Source organism: Balearica regulorum, chromosome 3, assembly GCF_011004875.1.
Source record: "Balearica regulorum gibbericeps isolate bBalReg1 chromosome 3, bBalReg1.pri, whole genome shotgun sequence".
In the NCBI taxonomy this organism is placed as follows: domain Eukaryota; kingdom Metazoa; phylum Chordata; class Aves; order Gruiformes; family Gruidae; genus Balearica; species Balearica regulorum.
In genome coordinates, this window is record NC_046186.1 from 29,865,427 (window position 1) to 29,893,000 (window position 27,574).

Below are 27,574 nucleotides of genomic sequence, written 5' to 3' on the forward strand. Positions count from 1 at the left end.
GTTGCATGCAGTAAAAGGTAGAAAGGAGAAAAATAGTATCGAGTCTTCCAACCCATATTTAAGGCTGCTGATATGCAGGAATGAGCTGGTGAAAATAATGCAGACAACCCATGATCAATAAAGAGCTGCCACCTGTGAGGCTGGTTAAATGACTGTTGAGGTTTAGCTTGAGGAGCACCTAGGGGAAGGAGGTAGAAAGAAACTGTCTAATTCTTCCTATAAGTCATTAGAAAGATTGTGAGGGAATAGGGGATGACATAACTTTAAAGAAGTGAAAGACTTAAATCGGTTCTCTCCTGTAGATTCATCCCCTTCCTTTGGGAATCCTGTGCAAAAATAAAAGTATGAAGGGTACCAACAGGAGGAGGTACCTGATAGTTCATGAACAGTTTTCAGCTCTATGAGATAATTGGTGCCAGTGGCTGAAAAGTCCTCTACGGTACCATTGCAGACAGATGCTGCAGTTTCAGATATTTTATTGATGAGGTCTTAGTAGTGAACAAAGCTGAAACAGTTCGCTAGTGAAATCTGAGGGATATAGGAGAATAAGCTGTTTCTCCTAGCAGTCAGTCTCTTAACATCCCTCTTTCCTGTGAGTCACATGCCTCTACACTCCTCTGATGAAGCCATGGAAGTAAAGGAAAAGGACAGCATAGTCCCTATAGGTACTCAGTATTCCTGGGGGTTTAGCAGTTGTAGTTCATTCTTTTACAGACAACAGTAAGAGGGTAGCAGTTGCCAAATTGCCTGGTCAGGCTCCAGCAAGGCCTCACTGGTGGAACATAATCTTGCATGGGCTAATATAGAAGAAAATTTCCATTACGCTGTGTCTGCCCTAACTCTTTGAATGCTGGATAGAAGTTCTCAGGATCTGGATTAGCAGAGGAAGGCAAGCTGAACCTAAAAACCTCCAAAGCCCAAGGACAACACTTCCCAAGGCATGCATGACAGTGAGGAGACAGGTGTATCTATCTCTTCCCTGGTCACACTGCCATACTACGACAATGCACAGGAGATACCCTGAAGGTAAGTTCCATTTTGTGGCTCCAGAGCAAAAGACTCAATAGAGTGAATTACCAAGGAGAGGTGCAAAACCACAGGGTTTGGATATGTGCTTTGGCATTGACCCCCAGTATCAGTATCAGCAATCTCTCTGGTGCTCAGAGCAGATATGGATCACAGAATCACAAAACTGCTTAGGTTTGAAGGGACCTCTGGAGATCTTTAAACTAGGAATGACAAGGAAGGGAGAGAATTACCAGCAGCCCTGTGAAAGACTGATGAGCAAAAGGCCTGGGGTGATGTGACAGGAAGGGATCACAAATTCAAAAGAACAGTCCCAGCTCTTTCAGCCTTTCCTTTTATGAGAGATGCCCCAGCCCCTTAATCATCTTTGTGGCCCTGTGCTGGAGACAGTCCAGTACATCCATATCTTTCCTGTTCTGAGGAGGTCCAGAACTGGTGGCATTAATTCAGATGCAGTCTCACTAGCACTGAGCAGAGAGGATGAATCACCTCCCTTGACCTGTTGGAAATGCTCTTCCTAAAGCAGCTGCAGGATATCACTTCCCTTCTTTGCTGTGAGAATGCACTGCTAGCTCATGGTCAGCTAGCTGTCCACCAGAACCCCAAGGTCCTCCTTTGCCAAGCTGTTTTACAGTCAGTTGGCCCCACCATGTACTTGTGCATGGGCTTATTCCTCCTCAGGTGCAAAACTTTGCAATTCCCCTTCTTGAACTTCATGAGATTCCTGTCAGCCCATTTCTCCAGCCTGTTGAGGTCCCTCTGGGTAGCAGCCAGATAAGACTTGAATCACTGGTGTCCATACAAAAAAATATAATGTGTCTAAGGAAATGGGGTAAAAACCCCACAGCTGGCACAAGGCTGAAAGGGTGTCAAAGCCGAGTTTCTAAAATCCAAAAGGCAAAGATAACTCCAGAACAAGAAATACCTGGTAGAAGAGCATTTCAGCTCAGTACGGTTTGAAATGGTTGTAGATACTATTGTATTTTAAATGTTGTCTAGGAGAGAAAGAGCTTCAGCAGGTCCTCTAGAGGTACTGCAACAGAAAAACCTTCTTGTGTCACACAGGAATACACAACATGTACTTTCTTTCAAATATAAATGTATTTTTACAGTGGTATATCAATTAATCTGAGTGCATCCACCAGTTCCCTTTACAAATAGAATGATATAAGACTATTTTCCTTTTAATTTATCTTTCATTTTATTTCCTGAACCTTTAATTATCTCTATAGGAAATATTAGTCAAAGAAAATGTTTCCTCCATACTAAACAGAAATCTGAACTCAAATCTCTTATCAAATTCTCCAAATACAGAGTTTGTTTACATCCCCTTCCCCATATGTGTGGGGTTGTTTTTTTTTTAAATGATCTCAAGAGAACAAAACAGAGAAAGTTTCAGTGATGAGTTTCAGTGATGCCTTTGTATCAATCTTTTATTTTACTGAGGATGCTATCTGGTTAGCTTCAAGCATTTAGAACACACAAATCTGAGTTCAGGCACTGTAAGTATGAAACAATTAAAATACTTTTGAGAAAAATACTTCCATAAAGTCATATTCTGAGGGGATTGCAGTGAGACAGTGGCAATCATCATCATTCAGTGTTAGCAGGAGATTTTGCTAGTTTTTTTCTTTTCCTTTTCTCCTCGCACTCCTTTAATTTCAGACTCAGAAGCTTCAGCAGTTTGATTTCCCCATGCACAAACAGAGAGGTCTGGTTATTTCTAATTGCATAAAAGAGCTTCTAGAGAACTTAGTTAAAGCCATGCACATCAAGAGGCTCATACAAATAAGAAACAGGAATAACCTATTTGGCTCAGCAACCTGATTCTGCCCAGAGTTTTGGAGTTCAAACCCATTGTTTTTAATGTTCTAATTCAGTGTGGCTGCTCCTAGCCAAGGCCTGCTGCACAGACGGCCGGGGGCCATGAACTTCTTAAAGTTCGTTGGCTTCTTTTCTGCAAGAATATAGTGTAACTACAATATCACTGGTATATATGTAGCTCTGTAATAACGATAATGGTCTTGGCATTCTAGCATTATCTAATGAGACTGAATTACATTTTTAATCTTGTTTATAGTAATCACTTTATACTGTGGACTTCTGACATATTATATATGTGGAATGCAAATTCATTTTTTCATGTAGAGTTGCTGATGTTAATGAGATTTTTGCACTTCTGTGAAGCACAGCCATGTGAAAATGTACCACTTTATCGACAACCTTAAGTATCGCCTTCAATTTGATGCAACAGATGATCACTGAGAAAAGATCTTGATTCCTCACTAGCAATACTTTCTGGTTTGTGTACTTAACGCAGTGAAGGATATTTTTTTTTTTTGCTTTCCGGTTTGAGAGTATTTTGTTATGGTTTTGGTAGATTTTAGGGAAAATGCTAATAATAATATAATATTCATACAATGTATTAACATATATTAACAGTTGGACTTGATGACCTTAAAGGCGTTTTCCAACCAAAACATTTATATGATTCTATAGTTATATTAATATTAGTATCAACAGTTAATTAATATTTGAATTTGCATTACTAATATTTCTATTTACATAATATGATACTAAATATATGCATACATACATATATACACATATGAAATTCTAACTTCTCTAAAAAACTCTAATGAAATTTTTAAAAGCAGTAAAAATATTACAGAATATAGCTGGAGAAAAGGTAGAAAAAGATAACTGCTTCTAATATGCATGTTCACAATCAATAAGAAATCTGATATTATATATGTCAAAAATACTTCTCTCAGCTATCTTCCTAATAAAATATGAAGTGCAGTCTGTAACTAGTAAAATCACCCAAATTAATATGAACTTTTCAACACAGAGTTATCAAGAAATATTCAGGAAATAGTACTAGTAACTGAATAAAAAGAATTGAGTGGTCTTTATATGTACATTTATGTCTTCCATTCTGCATTTTCTATATTATAATTTTGGAATTTATTAGACATACTAGAAAGATTTATTGCACATTTTGATTAATACGATCTAGGTTTAGTTTTTACTATAACCAGCAGAATCCAAAACTTCTGCATTTGTATGAGCTGGGAATTTTTTTTAGCTTTAAGGATCGCACAATACTAATATTGATCTTCAGCAAGAATTCAAACTTTTTTCAAGCTGATAAATCAATAATAAATTCTCCAAAACACTTACAGGAGCATATTCAAATGTGATAAAAAGTATTTTAAAAGTATTAATGAATCAATAATATACCTATAATCATACTGATTAATGTAATTATAAAAAAATAAAAATAGAATGTGACGCTATTCACTACAATGCTCTTTGTGCACACATCTTTTCTTTAAGTTGATATCTCAAATACTGCAATGTCCAAGATCATCATCTGCAGAATTTACAGCACAGATTGACTTGAAAGGAAGAACACAAGCAACTAATACAGTATTACAGGAACATTTTAGATTTTACGTGACAGTATCATTTCTCTGTATTGTTTAGCCTTGAAGACCTAACAAGATCACACCTTTTTATGGTAAGGGCTACTGGCACACTAGTAATGAAGAATCCCAACAGGGAAGCATTGTACACATCCAGAACTTGTAGCAAAATATCTGAAGTCCCATACATATTTATTTTTGGACCAATATGATTAGGCAAGACAGTATATTACTGTTATATAGTAGTCATAATCTCAGAATATCGCAATTATATTAAAACTGATTTACCAATATAATTCCATTACATTTCTCTCTTTATCTAGAAAATCTTTTTTAAAAAATCAAAAATTCACATTCCAAATATACATGATACAACTGAGCTAGGTAAATATGAGCAATTTGTGTGCTTTTAAATACAACTCCTTTTCTGTCAAACCACTGAACCATTATATCTTTTCAAAAGACAAGTAACTGCCTCTGGAAAAAAATATATGAATTCTAAAAAGAAAAAGAAGCAGTCAAAGAATAAGAATAGGATAAGCATCTCAATGGTAGAAAAATAAACACTGGGATATTATGATGCAAGAGTAAAAATCATGTAAGGCATAGGCTGCACCAGACAAAAGGCAATATAAAGAAAGCAGTCAAATAAATATATACAAACTAGTACAAATCCTTTTCCACTGAAACTTCATGCAGAAAGAAAAATATGATAGTAGAGCTATATGTTATATCACCTAACCAAGATGATGATAGTGCTTGTTAAATACTAAAGCAGGTTAAAAAGGTTAAGGCAGAAAACACAGTAATAGGAGAGTTTAATTTCTCCCAAGCAGTCTGGTAAGAAATCATGATAAGATATGATGCAGGGACTACATTTTTAGATGCTGCAAATAATGGTTTCTTGGAAGCATTAGAGAAACCACAAGAGAAATAACTCTTGATTTTGCATTAAGCCAGGCACAGGATCTGTTTCAATATATAACCATCAAAAAACCCCAACATTTAAAAACATTGACTATAATGTACTCAACTTCAGTGTTCTTCTGGCAGAAAAACACACTTAAAAAATCTGCCAAAAATAGTTTAACTGCAACAGGACAAGGTTAGTAAGGATAAAAATAAAAGAAAGACTAAAATGCATGCAGGTTACAGAAAAACACTTCCATAGAGTTCCATAGAGTTCAGATAACTATTTACTCTCTAGCAGGGGGAGAAAAAAAAAAATAAATCATGACTTAAAAAAAAAAAAGGAGATTGAATGACAAAATAGGAGAATAAAGAAGACTATTAGATGACATCTTTCCAGCCAAAATAAGGGTGGAGGCTGTAAAGGGAACGTATCTAGTAAATTAAATCTGCAACTACGCATATTCAAAAAGGTTCTGGGATATAATTTATTTTAGGCAGGAAAAAATACTCACAGAGCCATAGAATCATAGAATCATAGAACAGCTCAGGTTGGAAGGCACCTCGAAAGATCATCTGGTCCAATCTTTCATGGGAAAGGGAGCTTAGATGAGATTATCTAGCACCCTGTCCAATTGCATATTGAAAACCTCCAGTGATCGAGACTCTGTTATGTCCCAGGGGAGGTTGTTCAAGTACTCATCAAAACTTTCTAAACTGTGAAAAGTAGGAAGCTTGGAATTGTTCAAAGGCGGTATGTAACTTTTCACTTAAAACACGTTTGGTACCAAAATACAGGAAAGTGGCAACTACGATACCAGTTTTTTTACAGGGACAATGAAAGGCCAAAACGATTGAAGCAAACTAAATCCCAGCAAATCTATATTCAGAGGCAATCTCCTAAAAAAAACCCCATGGAACAATATGACATAAAGAATCAGTGTAAAATTGGTAAAAGGAAGTTATGCTTCCCCAATTATTAGAATTCCTTGAACACATTAATGGTCGTAAACAAGAAGGCCATTGAACATGGCTAATTTAATTTCCAAAAACATTTTGACATCATTCCCCACCAAAACCTTTTAAAGACAATTAATAGTCATGGCAAATACAGGAAGGTCTTCTTTGGGGTTAATAAACTGGTTAAAAGAAAGGAAACCAAAGTTACAAATACTAGGTCAGTTTGCACATTGGTTAGCTGTCACAAATATTGCCAACTGAGTCCTGTGCTGTTAAACACATTCACAAATTAATTATCTGAGAATATAGGAAGTACTGAGGTGAAAAAGTTTGCTGATCATGATAAACTGTTCAGAACAGTCAAAACAGCAGCTCCCTGCAGCTCCCTGCAGAAGATTGCAGAATTATCTCTTCACTCAAGAGGCAGGACCCCTGCTTTCAGGGAAATGGTTAATTGTATAAGAACAGAGCATGTAAGCCATGACTTCTCAATCTAAAGAAGTATGAGTAGCAGTGAATGTGACAGCAGTCAGCAAAACAATGAATGGTATGTAAAAGATGTATTTTTGGTGATGTGACAAATATCTATTTAGTATCTATCTGTATATTTATATAAAAGCACGTAAATATATAAAATAGCTTGAGAAAGAATAAGCAGAGTTCTTAATTAGAATAAGCATTTGGGTGATGCAAAGACAGATCCAGAACATATCCTGAATAGGACATTAGAAAGAAAATACTTGTCAGGATCCAAGGCTGTCATGCCAAGATCCAAGAAGAAATCAGACACTCTTCAGGATATACAATGCATTTCAAACCAACAAACACTCTGAAAAAGCCTTTCTGAATACTCTAATCACAAACCTAACAACAGAGCAGACTTGGAAGACACACAATATGTGTAAGGAAATTCTAATTAAAAGGAAGTGGCATAAATACAAGGACAAATATTTTGGTCCTTTTTATTTATTTTTTTTTTTAAATACAGGCACTGGAATTGATACAAACAGGAAGAGCTCACAGTTTCTGCAGTGTAGCACTGAAACCACATGAAGATGTTGGACAGAAGAGTCAGCACTGTTCACTTTCATTTTCTGTATCACAGCAGAACCTCAAACTCAAGTGCATAGCTGCTACAGCTAAGCACCTACGTTCCACTGTGCCTTGAGTGAAGACTAATGCCTGGCAACTAGCTCCCACTTAGTCTATTCTGAGCTGCAGCTTAAACTCATGGAGTAGATGATGCTTTAAATTATATCAAATATGAAAAATCCTTTAAATAATTGCTGAGCAGATTTATGATCTAATGAAAAAAAACCTGTAACTAGTCTACACGTCTCATTGTATATACTGATAAAAAAATCAAGAAAAATGAAGCAGAGGGGGTTTTTTGTTTGTTTGTTTTTTTTTTTTTTTTTTTTTTTTTTAACTTAGAGGATTCTATTAACAGATCTGGAGATTTGGCTGGCAATCAATATGTCAAAATTCTGTCAAAATAAAATGGTTTTACAAATCATATGATTGTAATCATATGATCATATGATCTCTTTTTCATAAGAAAACTATCTGTTTTCTTACATATGCGCAGCATTTTTTTATACCTATGTATTTAAAATACGTGCCCCCACAAAAAAGTTCACCCAGGTATGGGCTAGTAGTTTCGCTGAGAGACTTTAAATGTATAATGATTTCCATCTCACCTTACTTACCACTCTAACACACTACCACCCTAAGCACACCACTCAACTATCTGTTTCCGTTTCCCCATGGGTGACATGAAGATACCAATGCCCATGTATACATTTGCTTACTTTCCACTTTATCCTTCATCTTTATTTAAAGTATTTAAATTTAAATTATTTATTTAAGACTGTTCTCCTAGTACAGAAGATTCCTTTCCTTCCGAAACTTCCTTGTTTGAATACTTGCAAAGTTTAATTATAAAGAATTGCTTATGTTGAAAAGGGCTATGAAGATATAATGACATTTCACATTCTCAATACTAAAATACTATTAAGTCTAGAAATATAAATTATTGGAGCAATTATAGCAGCAGAAATAACACTATTACTGCAATCAACTGTTGCTGTAGGTATTTGAAAACAATCTTTAATTTCCCTTTGAGTATACCAATCTTATCTTCTTTGCAGAGGAACAAGCTATTGTAAACAATTAATGATACTAAAGCTAGCATGAAATTAATTATTCTGAAACGTATCTTAAGACTTCAGAAATAATACTTTTTTTTTTTAAATTTCTGATTTAAAATGTCTTTTTTCTGTGTCTAATTCGGTTTCTATTCCCCTGTTGTTGATTTTTAAGTCTCAGAAAACAGCTATCACAAACACCTTTTAAAAAATGTTTTAAAAATATGACACTATTGAACTGTTTAACGGATTTTGCTGTTTACTGGTTTCTTAGACGTGACAAGTCTGAAATATGTCCATCACATTCTTTAATGAAGAAATAGGATATGATTTTAAAATAAATAATAAACAAAGCTGTCACAGAATTGAATGGGAGGAGTTTTTTGCTGTGTAAAGACAGCAGGATGAGATGTCTGCCAGCCAGCTATTTATAGCTTAGCTTTCCTCCTGACTGTTCAGCTCTGCCTTCCTACACTGTCAGATGAATCCACTACATTTTGCAAAGGACAGTTTACAGAGAGTCATAAAAATAATTTCTTGCTGTGCGGAAACAGTTTGCAGTGCTTGAACCTGGATGAACTCGTCCAAGGTATTTCAGCGTATGTATCTGTTACCTCATTTTCTACCCATGTCTTCAGATCCTTACCCTCTAATTCATAGCCAGGCAAATACTTTTTCTATCTTTGGCCTGTGGGTAAGAAATCAGAGAACTGTAGCTGTGTATGAGGAAGGGGTGGCGGAGAAAAGCTGTTATGGACTGACCACAACCCCCATTCCCCATCCTCCTGTGTTGCTCACGGGGAGGAGATAGAGGAGCTGGGAGTGAAGTTGAGCCTGGGAAAAAAGGTAAGAAATACCCACAGCCCTTATAGTACCCCTTATACAGAATGGCATCAAAGAACAAAAGGAAAAGCAGTTAAGAGAGGAAGGTAATTCCCCTCTCATTTTTGGAAAAGAAAGCTTCGACTTTTTGAGACTGAAAGGCAGAGAATAATTGTTGGACCTTGCCTTACATGTTGAGGGCACTCTGACTCTAAGCAATATCGAATAATAAACATACAGACAAAAAATAAATATGTGGAAAAAATGCGTGGATACTTGAGAGCTGATTAGGAAATTGCAGTATAGGAAATCCTCAGAGGACACATTATTTTACCCTGAGGGCTTCGCAGATCATATCAAACTTCACTCATAAAGTAAGGAAGAGGAATCTAGCCTGGAAATTAATAGTGCAGCATGAGCCAATTCCAGTAATACAGAACTCCTGTGTCAATGCTTTCTGTCACTGACAGCTAGAAGTTCCTGTTAGACAGAAACTGAAGCAGTCTAGGGTCTGAAGTCACTGCTCTCTGCAACTTCCACAGTGTTGGAAGGTAGGAGAGCCAACAGCAGAGTGAAATACTCCAGGGAGAGAAGGAGCTCATCTAACACAAGACAATGTATTATTAGGCAGATACTATGGATATCACAAGGGTCATTATCAGACTTGACTCCAAGAGTGATCACAGCATTTGCCAGAAAAAGCTGAGTCTCAGCTGGAGCAGAAATCTCCCTTGAAGCGAACTGCAGGATGAAGGTCAGAAACAGAACTTTTCTGTTTTGGGGATGATGAAGGTTTTACAATAGAAGCCTGACTACCTGGGTCAAAGCTGATGAGAAAGAAACTTCCTGGAGTGGTTTCCTACTGCTGGGATTGAAAAGGCCACATAAAGAGAACTTGGACAGACAGTTCTCCATTCCCTGACAAAAAGGAAAAATATAGTCTTTACAGACTGCACATGGCTTGTAGCCAACAGACTTTGATGGAGAAAATTAAACTTGCCCAAAGCTACAAAAAAAGTAAAAATTAGGCAAAATGAAACACTAAGATCAAAATGAACATAAAAATCATAAAGGAGTAAAGAAAATGAAGTGAAATAAATGGCTGAGGTAATCTCAAACACAAAGGAGTGAACTGCAAAAAAGCTTCGTGGAAAACTACAGAGGCAACTGAGAGTCAAGGACGTATTTTTACCTTTGGGGATGTTATTTGAACATATGCTGTCCAAGTACTAATAAAGGTTATGTATCACCCTATTACCTCATCTACATAACAAATGCGGACCATAACTTTTCACCTATTAATCCTGCATTAAGAATAGAATAAGGTATTGAACTGCAACATCCTTAAAGAAAGCAAGCCCATCTTAATGTGACAATCCAACACATATATAAGCAAAATGTTTAAGCAGTATATTACCCTTAAAACATTGTGGTTTATTGCTATTTTAAGTGATATCTAAGGTAAACTTATTGTTCTGGATTTTATTTTGCCTTTGGCTGGTGAAGAGCTATTTACCATCTCAGAGTTCCTTCTCACATACACATTATTATGTATATCCCTCAAACAAACTGTTTCTGTACCTTCTCCTAAACACTCTCCATGGATTGAACTTACCTAAGCCTTCACTATAAATTCCTTGGACGAAGCCCAAAAACATTTCTCTTAGCTTCTAGAAGACAGATAATTTAAACATTGAAAATATCATTTTCTTATTTCTTACTAGTATAGAACATTTCTTGAAGATACATTTCTATAGGAAATAAAATTTTATATGCAACTAATAGGATAAAATATTACAGATGGGTAGTTTGAGTATGAACATTTGAATTAAGGAAAAAGTTGTATGACTGCAAATACTATTTGACATGCTCTTTTAATGCCAGTATGTGGTATTTAGAAGTACACTTTTGAAGGAATATTTCGCAACCCTAAAAGCATCATCTCACAAGAACTTTTAAGTTGGATTTCAACAGTATTGCCACTTGATTGTTTACTATCCCATTTATTATAAGGTGAAAGGAATCTAGAAATGCTACATTACAATAACAGCATCAAAACCACATCTGTGCTTGAAAGTACTGTATTCACCTTGTTATAAGATGACCTTCACTTACCAAAGAACAGAATAGAAATAAAAAGTTTAAAAAAATTATCACAGGGTGAAGACTGCCCAAAATTATGGCTCAAAAAAATGAAATCTGGACTTCAGATGTCCAGCTCTGACTACATGATTCTGCTATGTACTGGGAAAACAAAAAAACCCTGCAGATTAACTGTTACAGATGTGGTGATACAGTCACCTATCCGAAGGATCACTGCTCAGATAGATGAGACTTGGACTACACCAACCAGGTGCTAACAGTTTAGTTTATTCCACTATGCGTGGAAAACAAATAAAGACTCACAGATAATTATTGTTATAATGGTGATCAACTTTACATTCTTGTAGCGCATTTGTGACATGAGACTAGAGGATGAAATAATCCAGGTAGCCAAATCCTGGTTAGCTTTAGATAAGGGGAAAGTCACAGATTGACGTGGGGCTATCTGACTAGCAAGACCACTGGCACCTTATGCCAGCAACTTAATTTTAAAAAATTATACTTAGTTATGACAAGAACCCCTTGGGTGTAGATGGGGACTCTGTACTCAGACACCTGAGAAGATGTAGAGGGCTGAGCCAGCTGGGAATTTCTCTGCACAGGGACCACACTGCCAGGACCTGGAGTGAGTGTCCCCTGGGTGCATGGTGCTAGTCTCAAATGAATTACAGGGGCTGGGATTTTGATCAGTGTGAGCGTGAGTGTGAAGAGTGTGAGTGTCATAGACTAGAATAGAAATCACTATCTATACTGACCCTGCTTTGGGGGAAAAAAAAAAAAATAAAAAAAAAATTAGAATTTACTTAAGTGATGTGCATCTATTATTGTGACTACTCGGCCCCAAATTCCTCCATAACAACAATTCAGTAATGATTCACTTCTCTCCAATGCTCTGCACGACCCTGCATATACTCTTCTGAACACCTTCACAGCTCATTTCTTCCCTAGCTCTGTGTTAGCCCTATTGTCTATTACTTCTCACCCCTGCACATGCCCTTACCCTAGCTGCATACATGGCCCCATAAGTTCAAGTTCCTGTACCATACCTCTCGTTCATTAATGCAATTCCACAGGTTAACTCTTCTTTGCTCCGTTTTTACACACAGCTGCCCGTGCCAGCATAGGATGCAAGCAGAGAGCCTCTTTGGTTATGGAAACCAGTGCAGTTATACTTTTCACATCTTCATAGAACTAGCACCTGAGGTAAAAGGTACATCCTCTGAATTTCATTATATTGCTCCTGAACTCTGCCTACTCAAGACAAACAGGAATGAAGATCATAACTTCAGGCCAGAATGCTGTTCCGGATTACTTCACTTACTGAAGTCCCAGGCACCAGCAAAACTCTGCAAGGGACCATACATCCCTTAGATGTAATCCTCACAATGCTGTAAGTAATTTTTATTTTTTGCATAGTTTAAATTTCTTCAGTTATATCCTATTCAATATGTCACTCCCCAAATAACAAACATCTTAAATAAAAATAAATAATAAGAAAAAAATACCTGTTTTATTGTATAATGATGAGGCAAACCACCAACAAATATGGATCCTGTTTCACGCCAATATGAACTGGACCAGAAATTGCTAGGCATACTCGTCTTTGCAGATATCCCCAGGACTGACATTTCTGCTTCACATGGTACCATGCCTTGCCTGCAAAAATTTAGAAATAGGCACATTTTACCACTATGTATAGTTTACATTACCATCTATCTGACAAATTAATTAGGCTGTTACTAAACCAATAAGGAAAGAAAATCAAGTAAATAGCTGTTTTTATATTAAAGACTATAAACGTGAAAGATGTTTAACAAGCTGTAAGTTGGCATGTCTTTGGGGTTTGAACTTCCATTAAAATGAAGCCATATTGTAAATCTGAGGAGTGCAACTGCTGAAAAAACCAAAACACATAATGGCTGAATAAAAATGTTAGGCAATTTTTAACAATAACAAGAAGGCATTGTAATTTGAAAAACAGACTTGCATTGACTTCAAATATTTTAAATATCCCTCTTTTTCATCACAAAGACAAAAGATAACCCAGAAAAGCAATTTAAAATAAACTGCATTTTAGAGAGTGCAGACCTAATATAATTTGTAATACTTATCTTCAAAAGCATTATTCCTAAAACTGAAGGCAGTAATATAAGGCCCTGAAATTAGTACATACATTCCCTTTTCCCTCCCCCGTCCACACACTCTCTTAACATCGCCGCTCTTAACAGCATGCATAAATTGTTAACAATAAACAGAAGGTGCAAAGTAAACAATTTGATTTTCTTCAATTTTTTTTTAATGATGCAAAACTCATTTAAATTCTGATAACCGACTGGCAGCAAGCACTCTATCTTCATGAAAGAAAGCACAGTGAAGAAATACCAGGACTAAAGACCCTCTCACGTAGGAAATTCTTTCAGCCCATCCTTCTCTCTGCACATGAAACAAATCAGGGTTCAATCAGCTGAATGTTTAAAAATATTGAAGTGCCTTTGAGATATAGGTGCCACAAAAAAAAAAAATCTGTGTAAAAATAGCATATACTAAACAAAACCATAAAAGCAGCAATCTGTAATTTAGCTAGGATGCTATAGGTAAATTATGAATTCAGTTTATCTTTGAAAATGCAAAATTAGCTTCTGTAATTTGGTTACAAAAAGAGCATGGAAAATTTTCTTCGCTATCTTCTGTCAGATAATGATATATAAAGGATATCTCACATACTATTTGATAAGGTCTTCTATCATTTTTTAATTGAGAGGATGGAGACATAATATTAGCAACATTTGCAAACAGTTCTTTATGTTTGTTTTCTGTATAATTCTGTTTTTGTGATACTTTCAGAAAAATATGCAAACATGGTATTAGCCTTTTAAAAGACAGGACTATAAATGTTTTTGCAAGCAAAATGGCCTGTCCATCCTATGGTAAATAATTTCAGATGAAGAATATGAAGTTTTGTTTTGTTAAAATCAACATGAAGGAATAGAAATAAATTGAGGTTTTAATTCTGTGGACTAAAAATAAACTTAAGGGATCACTTCAGGGGATTTTTTTTGTTTTTACCTCAATTTTTACAAAGTTTTTTGAAGCTTGCTAATTAATAGCTAACATGAATGAGAAAAAGGGAGGAGAAAATTGTAGCCAGAATGGCAATCAAGGAAAGGAATGTTTTCCTATCGCATTTTGTAGATGTTATGCAATGATTGTACGTCTAAGCACATATGCAAGGTTCTGCAGCACACCAGTTTCATTATTTGCTTACAAAGGAAGTTTGCTAATAATGTGTGTAACTCATACATGCATTCTCAGTAGCTCAGTTTTCAATGATTAAGCGTTTTTTCCTAAGGCTTGAACCCAGTGTGACGTTTTGGATATATTCATTCTACAGCAGAAAGCTTAGGTGAGAGTTCTAAGGACAAAATTATTGATTTTTAAATATCTAAAATATCTTCTCTTTCTGATTAAAGGATATAATATTTATGAATAAAGGCACAATAATAAGACAGCAATATTTCAGAAAAATTTTAAATCAGATTTGGTTTAATGCAACATAATGCATTTTTTATTTTTTAAAATAATTAACAGATGTGCTAAATGAAGGAAAGCTGCCCCCCCAAATTTTTTTTTTTTTTTTTTTTTTAAATCACTATTTCTTTTACACATTTTGAGATGCTAATGCTGTAACTGGTTATGATGTACTTCTATTACAGAAGCACCCTGTTTACAAATGTAGTTCTTTTCACATTAGCTGTAGACATATTTGTTAGATTGTCCTTAATAGCTTATATGATGGATATGCAGAGGTATTTTTGTGTGCATATATAAACATATTTTGAAATTAATTCCCAGTACTTTATGTCAGAAAACAAGTTAATACAATTCAATAGCATTAGCTGCCTTCGCCCTAAGCTTGTTAAAATGTCAGCCATGCACCTTTGATTGTGCTTGATTGAATCTAGCAGGGTCTGGCCAAATTAGAATAACAACCTTAAACCATTATTGTTTAGCATTTGCTGATGATACAATCACCGGGTCATATATGCACTCTATGAAATTTCCATCAGGCTTTTAAAATACTTTTTCTACAATCAGCATATTGGGTGCTTTAAAGGTCAAGTAAGAAGACAGAGCTTTTTGCATAATTATAAATGTGGAAATGCATACAGCAACTCTCAAGCACTTTTGCTGGGTAAGCTACCAGTAATTGCGCCTCGGTCCAACCCAGCAGTAATAGTTCACAGATTCCTCATTTGTACTCACATAAACGTAATGATTAAATACTGGCCTATTAATTATAACCTGAAGATGAGTTCTGTCTAAACAGTATTAAATCCATTGCCCAATGCCTCGCAGGTTGGAAGGATGGAAAGGTCAGATAATAATTTGATAACTGTTAGGATAACGGTAGCTAAACATGACAATGTCTGCGTGAAATCCAAATTCTTTTACATAATGTCCTTACTTGCTGACATTTGTTAGTGATGATTAAATGGCATGTATGGGATTATCATAAAATGGTAAAAAGGTAATAAAACAAATGGGAGAAGAGGAGGACGGAAAGTGGAATGTCCAGATAAAGTATTGTCAGTCATAATGTGCAGCCTTGCTGGGAATAAAGCTCCTTTAATCTGGTTTTCCTGATAAGAAAGGGAAATCTCTTGTTCTAGGAACAAGATTGAAACTTTCACCCATCTCTAGCAATTTCACTTTGAATGTGATCATGCTAAACAACAATACATAATTCACTCATGACCCATGAACTATTTAGGATGTAATATTAGCATTCAGTCTATTAAACAAAAACAAAAGTAGGTTTGCAAACAGCTATATCAAATATGAGTAATGAACTATAAGAATTAAAGAGAAGTTTTATTATCATATATTCTAAAAAACAATGCCAAAGTTCCCTGATTTTATTGAAGACTACTGATTAATTAAAGCTGAGAAATATATTTCATTTTCACTGTGTTTAATTATTATTTTACAGATTTCTCATCTTAAAAAAAAAATTAAAGATAACTCCTGTTTCCCTCTCTTTTCACCCAGTGCCTAGTAGATTTCGTTATCTGGTTTCATACTCAAACTGCTCCTTGTAGTAGAGTGTTTATTTTTGTCAAATTGCAACAGAACAATAGACCAATTGTCACAAACAATTAAGAATTACATTTTCTTAACGCACATTTAAAAGGTGGGATCAATTTTGACCCGGTACTGGTTTTAAAATCCTTAAGGCTTTGCAAGGGTGTTTGAGACAACTTTAAGAATGGAACATCTGGACCTCTCTGCTCAGAGAGGTTGTGCAGGTTTCACCCTTGGAGGTCTTGAAAACCTGACTGAATAAAGCCCTGAGCAACCTTGTCTGACCCTTGTCTGGCCCTGCTTTGAGCAGGACGTTGGACTAGAGACCTCCTGAGGACCCTTCTAGCCTGAATTATTGTAAGATTCTACAATCCTGCGACATTTTTATTTAGCAAAAAACCCCAAAAAAACCAACCCAACCCCATAGCAATAACATTTAGAGATTAAGGCAGATTCTCATATTACCCTCAGTAGATTTATTTAGCCAGAAAATACACCACTTACACTCACAGTCATTAAATTTTCACTCTGCAGTAAGATGCATCATTTTAGACTGCTCACATCTGTTGGTGCTGACTGTGCCCTACTGAGACACCGGGTAGCATACACTTTTATGTTGTCGATGAACTCATGAGTCAACGACATATTTTTTTCTCATTCCCTCTGACAGCAGACTCATATTTCCTGGACCTGGAGCTGATTTCTTAGTCTGGTCTTAGAGACTGATTTAACTAAATAAATAAGAATAATGATGGCATGATGTAAATTTCTCTAGAAATATGGAGGGGGAGGGGACACACACTAATCTTTGTTTCATGTATTAAGGAATTAATAAATATCGTACCCCCTTATTCTTTTCACAGAGGTTACCCTTACATTACTAACTAAAAAGGTCTACAACATGAGTTCAAATCCTGACACATAATCATCCATGTTTTTATGAAGTTATCACAGTTCCTGTCACAGTTGCCACCCAGGCTAGCTATCATCTCCAATGCTGAAACTGAAGAAGTTCACTAGTTAGTGCAATTCAGGAATCACTCCTAGTTAAATGTTGCCAACCTATTTTGCAATAAGTATTTTTATAGAAATGATCTGGGACCTGCCAGTTGGCCTCAGGTCCAGAGAATAGTCTTCAGATTTCAGTTTTATTTACTATTACAGATTTAGCTAGAGAAAAAACAATTTTCTATGCCTCTGGCCATTTCTGTCTTTGCAGTTTGGAGAGCTTCAAATTTCCTGCTGCTCATATTGTAACAACCTTAAATACTATTTACAGAAATTAAACTTAGAAAACAATATGCACTTATTTCAAGTTGATGTAACTAGAGCGCCATTTAGTGAAAAGCTTGGCCCAAATGAGAGTACTCTATTCAAGCATTCAGACAGTGGCAAGCTTAGTCCAACCTAGACTTGCAATACTGACATTTTATTTTAAGTGACACTGAAAGACTGCACTGAATAAGAAGTTACACAGTGGGAATTCATATTTACATCAACTCTGCAGGCCAGCATTATTTCTGGTCTCTATATCCTGTCTGTGTTCTCCTTAATACATTTTTATGCTTGTGACATGGGGCCAAGGCAGCCACAGAACGTTGAATCCACTTTTAGCATCCATAAGCATCCTTTGATGTTCCTCAGAAAATAACATAGAACAAAGTTTTAGGTATGTTGCCTCTTATTAAAGTCTTACTCTACTGTTCTTATGTTTCTGCCCCTGCAATAAGTTGTTTCAAAAATTAAAGTAGAATATTTTTATTCTTATAAGTGAGACTAACAAGCTCTTTTGTGATCCAAAGTAAAAGTAAGTAGCAACGACAGAAACATTTTTAGTATCTATTTAGTTAAATAATCTGAGCAAGAATAGATCACTGTACAACACAGATTTGTCTCTTTGGTGATTCTAAATTTTAACTTCTGAGTGTCTCTTTTGATGGCAGAGTTCTGAAAAGGTGTAAAATATGATTTGTACCCAAGATGTGGCATGACTGACTAAGTAAGCTTTTATCTTAAAGAGGCTGTAAAACAACAGTTTGTATCAAATTAATTGGTGGTATTAAGTCACTATTAACTGTTATTATGATCAATTTAGTATAATTAAATCCATTGCATTCAATTACATTGTTAGAAAAAGGTAGTTACTTATTCTCTGTTGACTCATAGAAAGTTTATGAAAAATAGTCACTCTTTGTGGAATATAAAAAATATGTGCAACATAATAAGCTTTGATTTCATGATGTTTTTTCATTCCAGTTAAGATTTTTTTACATTGCATTGATGCAAAGTAGAATAATATTATTTAGCTGCAAACAAATGCATTTAGTGTTAATCTTTTGTTTTATTAGAAGATTTGATCAGTGCAGGGTTTTTTTTGCATACTGAGACAGATATGCAAGAAGAAGGTCTACTTTCATTATTCTCAGTTTCTGGAAACTAACTGCAGGATATGAAAATATTAATGCCAGGTTTCTCTGTCATAATTTATAGGTTTTGTCAATTTCCACTATTCCTTCTTTCTTTGTGAAATCTTAGTTCTTGTTGAATGAATAAAGCACTTCTTGTAGAGACTTCGGAATAGCAAAGAGTACTTGGACGCGTATTTGGACAATGCAGAACTGGGCTCTATCTTTACTACACAATGTTCAAAAGGATTATGCTCATGTAACATCAGCAGTATAATAGCATGATTTTTTTTTATGACAGAAAGCTTGTTTCTGAAAGAAATTTAAATTGCTCATTTTAAGAAGATAAGCATTAAGCTAACATTTTAGAGAAATTCTGAAAGTGAACAGAGGACTGTGAGTATGTACAGTAGATATGGTGGAGCCTGGATCATCTCACTGGTATTTCTGTTACATCTATAGGTGTAGTTTGACTGGCAATTTAGGCAAAGGACTAAGTTCCAGCCTTTATTCCTTCCTCCCTCCCTTGCACAGCAATTTGCATTAAGGAAATCATTCAGCTGAAAAGAAAAAAGGGTATATATTTTTAACTGAATCATTTCTCTATATGAGCTCTGGCCAGATGAGCCAGTAGCTGGATTAAAAAACAAAAACAGAAACACAACCAAACAAACAAAAAAAAACAAACCAGGGAAGAGAGGGAGAACAAAGTGGCTTGATCATGGAAAAAACAACCAAGTCTCCCTGAGGCTAAAAGTCTCCCTTTGAAGGGACTCTGAATTGTCCCCCTTTTGTTGAAGTGACTTCTCAAAAAAGACATAAAAGTAGTCCCCTTTTGAAAGATAGATCTTATTTAGAGAACAAGAAAACCAGACTTTTAAAAGGTAACTTTTTAAATAATGAAAATGTAGAAATAAATGTGATAGATTAAATAAAAAGGCTTGAAAGCAAATTTATTCTCTAACTTGAAGATAAAAATGAGTTCTTTACTATATACTGTTTGTCCCAAAAATCTCCTTCCTTCCATGGTTTTAGAACCACCTTAGTGCTTGCTTCCTACAGCAGGCAGACTCTGCCTTTTTTAATCAGGATTTTCCCAGTCTGCACTGTTGCTGCAGACTCCCTGCAAGCTCCATCCTGTCCTTCAGGGAGACAAAGCTTATTTGCTTTCAGAAGAGGAGCAATCTCCCCGCCTCCAGATGACTCTGACTGAAAGGGAATCATGGGGGATAAAGTACAAAGAAAGCTTCCTTCTTACTAAGTAGGAGTTACAGTGTACAGTATTCACACAGCACTGTCTGAATTAACGAGACAGCTATACTGCTTGTCCTGCTCTCTGCTTATCCCTCTTTCTTCAGTGAGAAAAGGATGGCTTGCATCATCTTTCAAATACTCATCTTGCCTCATATCTACCTCAGTACAATGATTTTCATGAAACTCATGCCTTCAGGCTTCTGGATGCAATGTGCAGTGCCTAACAGCATTTTTCTCCTAGTGCAGAACTGGCTAATTATTTTTGTTTCTCCATTCTCTGGGACATCTCAAACAGCAGAGACTGACTTTTGTAGTGAAAGGATATCTAGCAGGTAAAAAAATCTATGAGGTGAGAGTGAATTACACCTCTCAGATGTCCGTCACTGCTTGTTCATATAGTCAGGGTCACATATCTGAGACATAGGGTTAGCAGGTCAGAAAGGAATCTTTACCCAGCTTTTATTTTCAGCTTTTCACTGAAATACTGGCTGGGCTTTGCCAGCCAGAATAATTTGGATATATGAATTCATCACCAATGCTGTGAGTACAGGAAGAGGTGAACACAGTAGAATGGATCTTAGGAAAATAAAGAAATAAGAAATAGAAGGGTTTGGGTTAACTGTGACTTTCTGAACAAAATATTGATCATTTATGGCATAGAGGAGGTAAAACGAGTGGTCCCTTGGTGGTCAAATGAGTGGTCCCTTCTGGCCCAAAACGTTAAACCCAAGAAATTTTAGAAGTATTATCTTAGATAAAAATGATAGCCCGTGGTACCTTATTCTGTAGTGTTCAAATGGTGTAACATGTTCATCCATAGAGGGGAAAAGAAGTTCTATAAAATATTTTTTAAATCCTACACTGTTTTTTCTGTAAGCTTCCTCTGTGACAGCTGGTGTATTCACTCTTAATTAATACGCATATATTGTATTAAATACATTGACAACACATGTGAAAACATGAGAACTTAAAAATCACTTTGTTGAAAAAGTCAAAGAGCTCAGAACATTTAAATGTATAAAAGAAACTACTGGATTGTGTGTATTGCATATATTAGGTCTGCTTTCCAAATAAGAAAATACATTCAGAAATGGGGTACCGTTATATTCTGTTACTTTTTATATGGAAAAAATATTTCAAATGTATAAAAGATGTCAGTCAATGTTGTTACTACTTTGTTTTAAAAATTAGCAATTTGGGTTATTCTGAGAATAAAATTATGAACAGTCTGGGAAATTAATAATTTGAGGAATGCAGTTAAGATCTACTGTATAGATCACATGGGAGAGAACAGGATTTAAATATGCTTAAACAAAGAACTAGCTAAGGACATGTCCTGAGGAAAAGCCTCCAGCAAATACATAAATTGTTGAGACAGTATCTCTAAAAGATACAGAATTCAGTGATATGCAGCAGTCAGTAAGAGAGGGCATGTTGTTTCTTTCTTTTTTTACTGAAGACAGAGAAAGAAAGGCAATTGTAAGTAAGGAAAAAATGAATAGTTTGCGAATCTAGAAATAAAAATATAGTTTTGTTTTTCACGGTAATGACATTTCAAAGAATAGATAATAGTTTTGGTAAAATAGTTCCACTACTGAAGTTTAAGATGTTGTCTTTTCAGAAAAAAAAAAAAAAAAAAAAAAAATTTAAACTAACTAGTATTTTGAAAATACCTAAGATTAATAGAAGATAACTGCATTGACACAGTGTACATGAAACTAATTTCTGGTATTTGCACACAAAAATAACCTTCAGCCACAGAAATCTATGCTTACTCAGAAAGCAAACTGGGTAAGTATAATTTCATTGTTTACCTACCACTGTCCTTAATATTTCTTCAGCAGCAGCAATCATCAATGCATTCTCAGTATTCAACCTATGTATAGATCAGTTTGCTTATCTGGTTTTAGTATTGTTTAACTGTTCTGATGATTTTTAGTGAGATGCCGTATTTGTAGTTACATTGCTATTCCTCTCTAGCATCTACAAAGTCATTATTTCCATAGTGCTCTAAGTCATTAAAAAGAGAGGATTAGGTTCTAGGACAAAAAAAAATAGTATAATCTGAAAACCATTATTGATTGAACATTTATTCTTAAGAAGCACCACCATTTATTTTGAACACTTGACCTCCAAATCGAAAGATACATTAAGCTACATTTAAATTATCAAGTATTTATGAGATAAAGTAATGAATAAAATTAGTCACAGGAGGGAATGTTATTAGCCCAACTCCCCTTCTACTTATCTGTGAAAGGATTAAAATCAAATTAATTCTCTCTAAATGTACTATGCAGGTTAGTAGAATGAACTGGAAAACACATAAAGATATTTTCTGACTGGCAAGATTTCAAAACTTTTCTTCTAGTTAGTGTTTTTTGACTCATATTTGGTTTTAATCTCATAGTTCATAAATCAGAATCTCCTTTGATTCTCTTGCTTCAATCCAGCATTGCCATTGCTGTGTCACTGTCATGCTCTGCTAGTGGGTAGTAATAGTGTCACTGTGCAACACAAATCTTCAACACCTAGAAATTCGTTTTCCAGTTTTTGAGCTACTTGTGCCAATAGCCACTCCTTCTTGTTGCAAAGTCAGTATCTTTTTCCTTTCAGATCTATTCCAGAGCACCCTTTTGGGGGGATATTCTTCACTTCTTCCTGTTCATCTGTGTGATAGTCACCATAAGTATTTTAAGTTAAATTTCATTATCTCTGTCCAAAAAACCCCAAACCAAACCAAACAGTTCTTCCAATTGTCTTGATATTTCATGACAACTCATTCCTATTTTTCACCTTACAAATCCAGGTCTTGACATTAGTATCATTATTTCAATAGGTTTTATAATTTTTTTTTCCATTTTAAATAAAAATGCCTCTACATCTAAACTATACTCTCAAATCAGTTTGTTTTCATTGACTTAGCTTCTCTGCAATGGATGCTGGACAGTACATAGCAGATATAACCCAATTAGGAATCAAGATACAGTGGAAATTAGGAAACAAGAAATGTCATTTTATTACTAGTGTTAATAAATCATAAATAAATGGGACTAAATGTAATAAACTGAACTTTTTCCAAGTAAGACCACTGAGCTGGGAAAAGATTCAGACTATACAAGAATTAGAAACTATGATATAAGTCAGCACTTGTGTTGTATTTCATACACCCCTAGTTTTACACTAGGCACTTTAGGAGGGACTGAAAAAAAGACCAACACAGCCATGGCTACGAAAGTATGTTTGTGAGGACCCTATCAGTGGCCAGTTTAGAGGTCCAACAACTTCCTAAATCATTTGTATTGGTAATAAATATAAATCAGGCTTAAGCCCACATATGTCCAAGTACTTCAACAAGTGTCTTGCAGCTGATGAAGTCCATTGATAACTTCCTTGAGAGAGGCTCAGAAAAGGAAAAGAATGTGAAGCTATCTTATATCAAGAATAGACTTCTTATCACATTATATAAATATTGAATACACTTCTCTAATTAAGCAGCAGTCATTGCCATTAACATCTTGCAGCTTACACTTTTTTTTTGGGGGGGGGGGGGCGATGGCCCATTAAGCATGTTTTCATTAAGCAGAATGAAATGCAGGCACTTACACAGTACATGAAACAATAGGTGGATGACCTCTTCACTTATATGCTGTTATGTTAAAAATGAAGCCCAATGTTCAGCACCTTTGTGATAAAATAAAGTTAGGAATTTACAATAAAAGGGAAATAAGAAAAAAAACACAACCCAAAACAGAGAAGCATCTGCAGTTTTTTCTAACCACTTTATCTATCATCTGCTTATCTTACCTGCCTGAAAGCCCTAGGGAAAATATGAGCTTTGTAGCATATTCTGAAGTATAATAAATACAGCATATTTTGCACCATATGGATTATCTCAGGCCTTCATAAAAAGCTATCAAAACCAACCAATATACAAGCTCCCGAGTGAGCATATGTTGCATTATGAAAAGATTAGAAAGATCTTCTTCTGACTAGAGGAATCAGAAAACATCTCAAAACCAAGACAATCACCAAAGTCTTACAGTTAACTAATGCAAACCTCAAATTACGAACATTATGAGTTAAAAGAGAAGAATAATGCACTCTTTAAAGAACCAAATTGCCACATTTTGCAGTTGATTTCTAGACTGATGGAGCATCTACACTAGTTTTCTAATCCTAATAGTCTTGGTTGATGAAGAAAAAAGTTTAAAGTGGACAGACTCGTTTTAAAGAAAGAAGTTGTGTTTGTGACATCTACTGCATAATCAATTTATAAGCTGATAGATTTGCTAAATCAATTGAAAATTGTGATCTGAGATTTAAAGTAAAAAAAAATAAAGTTTTTTATTTAATCAAGGAAACTATTCTTATCAGTACTGAAATAATTTTTGTTAAAATGCAGCATAGTGGACCAAGAAAAGTACAAATTTCTAATACCGCCCCTGCGATTTGACATGTTTCTGCAATACATGTTATTTTATCAACTTGTTTTGATGACAAAGATTGAAGAAGATAAATCTTAAAGTGGTTAATGAAGGCAGTTCTATAAGGGCTCAAATGAGAAGATTGTGGTAGAGCATCCCCTGCATTGCCAGTAAGGTAGCTGTATCTTCACAAAAAACCCAAACATGTAAACTTTCCAATGCTTGAGTCTAACATTTCCTTCCCTTCATAATACCCTGCAGAAATCTAATCCCTATGGGAAATTGCCCATATCCATTTTTCACTGTAGGTCTTTCACTTCCCTGGTAACATTCTTAAGAAAACCAGAACAATACAGGTAGAAATGTGAGTGAAACAGCTGCAATGATTTTCATCAATAGCTACTTAGTAAACAACTGTACTAGTTTACACATAAAACAGGACTCTCGGGCACTGCTCTGAGGCAGACCTGGGCAATGTATTGGTTTTAGCAGCCAATACCACAAATTAGGACTAATCTGCGGCAAAAAGTTACGTCCTACCCAAAATTATCAAGCTATCCCAGATTTTGATGCAAATCCAGTCCTCTTATTATGTCCAATTATATTAAATTGTTAACAATTGTTGTAGCCACAATATTCCATCATCACGAAAAACGTACTTCAGCAATGCTGCTGTTTTACCTTCAGCATAAATATTCTGGTGAACTATGAGAACTGGGTATAGAGTAGTGTCTGACAGTAATACGCACATTTATTTGCAGACATTAATAAGTGTGACATTTCTTTTATTCACACCAGGAACAACTTCTTTGGGATAAAGGAAGCAGTAAAATGCTCCCCTGTAAGCAGAAAAAGAAGATATTATCACTATCTAATTTTCACTGTATTTCAACTTGTATTACAGAACACTTACTACTTTTAAGTCTATTTCTTTCATTTAATTTGATATTGTAGAAGCAGTATATTCTTTGCAGATGCCTTATCGTCAGTAGCTGAAATGCATTGCTTTTAGTGAATTTGAAAGACAAAAGTCTTTCCAACACAGGACCACATCAAAAGGGCTCCAAACAATTAGGAATACTTTAAGTAATGAGAATGAGCATTTTCTTTCAACAAACTAGTACAAAATAATATTTTTTTATTACCCATGATGCCCATTCATAATACTTAACATCTGCAGAACAAAGAAAATCCCACACTGTGTATATCTTCTATGTTACAGTATTCAGTATCTACATCTCCTACATTTCCGTCCTGGCTTCGCCAACTGTCCAGATACCATTGTTCAAAACTTAACTTACTTAAGTTACTTAAGCACTGCAAATCAGTTCCAACAAGATTAAACAATATTTGCAAAGCTCTAGACAGCTGCTGAATCAGCTATGGCAATTTTTCACCAAAGTTATTTTAAGTTTTACTATGCCGTATTATACTACAGTTGATTAAATTACATGTTAACTTCATAAAACAAGTATCATACATATTTCAAGAGTGGGTCTATCAACACTAATTGTCAACAATATGTATCTAATTGGTAATAAAGAAAAAAGTATGTAAAGCTGTGGTTATTATACTTTTCCATACTGCATATATATTTTCTTAATTAACTCAAGCACATGTGAAGATGCACTAGATGAAAATACAAAGCAACTTCTAATCAAAGCCTTCTGAGATCTGTGTCATTAAGATTTTAAATCTTAGAATCATACAATCATTTAGGTTGGAAATGTCCTTTAAGATCATTGAATTCAACAGTTAACCTAGCACTGCCAAGTCCACCACTAAACCATGTCCCTCTTTTAAATACCTCCAGGGATGGTGACTCAACCACTTCCCTGGGCAGCCTGTTCCAATGCTTGACAACGCGTTAGGTAAAGAAATTTTTCTAATATCCAATCTAAACCACCCCCACCCCCCCCCGGTGCAATCTGAGGCCATTTCGTCTGGTTCTATTGTTCGTTTCTTGGGAGAAGAGGCCAACACCCACCTGGCGACAACCTCCTTTCAGGTCGTTGTAGAGAGCAACAAGGTCTGCCCTCACCCTCCTTTTCTCCAGGCTAAACAACCCCAGTTCCCTCAGCTGCTCCTCATAAGACTTGTGCTCTAGACCCTTCACCAGTTTCATTGCTCTTTTTTGGACACACTCCAGCACCTCAATGTCCTTCTTGCAGTGAGGGGCCCAAAACTGAACACGGTACTCAACGTGTGGCCTCACCAGAGCTGAGTACAGGGGGACGATCACTTCCCTAGTCCTGCTGGCCACACTATTCCTGACACAAGCCAGGATGCTGTTGGCTTTCTTGGCCATCTGGACACACTGCTGGCTCATGTTCAGCCGGCTATCGACCAACACCCCCAGGTCCTTTTCCACCAGGCAGCTTTCCAGCCACTCTTCCCCAAGCCTGTAGCGTTGCATGGGGTTGTTGTGACACACGTGCAGGAACCAGCGCTGAGCCCTGTTGAACCTCATACAATTGGCCTCGGCCCATTGATTCAACCTGTTCAAATCCCTCTGTAGAGGCTTCCAACCCTGAAGCAGATCAACACTTCTGACCATCTTGGTGTCATCTGCAAACTTACTGAGGGTGCACTCAATGCCCTCAGCCAGATCATTGATAACAATATTAAACAGAACTGGCCTGTGGTGGGTTGACCCTGCCTGGATGCCAAGTGCCCACCAAAGCCACACTATCACTTGCCCTCCTCAGCTGGACAGGGGAGAGGAAATATAACGAAAGTCTTGTGGGTCAAGATAAGGACAGGGAGAGATCACTCATCAATTACCATCACAGGCAAACCAGACTCGACCAGGGAAAATTAATTTAATTTACTACAAATCAAATCAGTAATAAGAAATAAAACCAAATCTTAAAACATCTTCCCCTACCCCTCCTTTCTTTCCAGGCTTGACTTCACACTCAATTTTCTCTACTTCTTTCACCCCAAGGGGCACAGTAGCATGGGGAATGGGGGGGTTGCGGTCAGTTGATCACACGTTTTCTCTGCCGCGTCTT

At 35.9% G+C, this 27,574-nt stretch overlaps 1 protein-coding gene across 1 annotated transcript in view; it reads right to left on the reverse strand.

Annotated features, from left to right (window-relative positions):
* EYS (eyes shut homolog) overlaps positions 1 to 27,574 on the reverse strand; it is a 906,089-nt gene that overhangs the window by 267,244 nt on the left and 611,271 nt on the right. Inside the window, 1 exon segment of the mRNA XM_075747398.1 lies at positions 12,901 to 13,051. Within this exon segment, the coding sequence (XP_075603513.1) occupies positions 12,901 to 13,051 (151 nt within the window).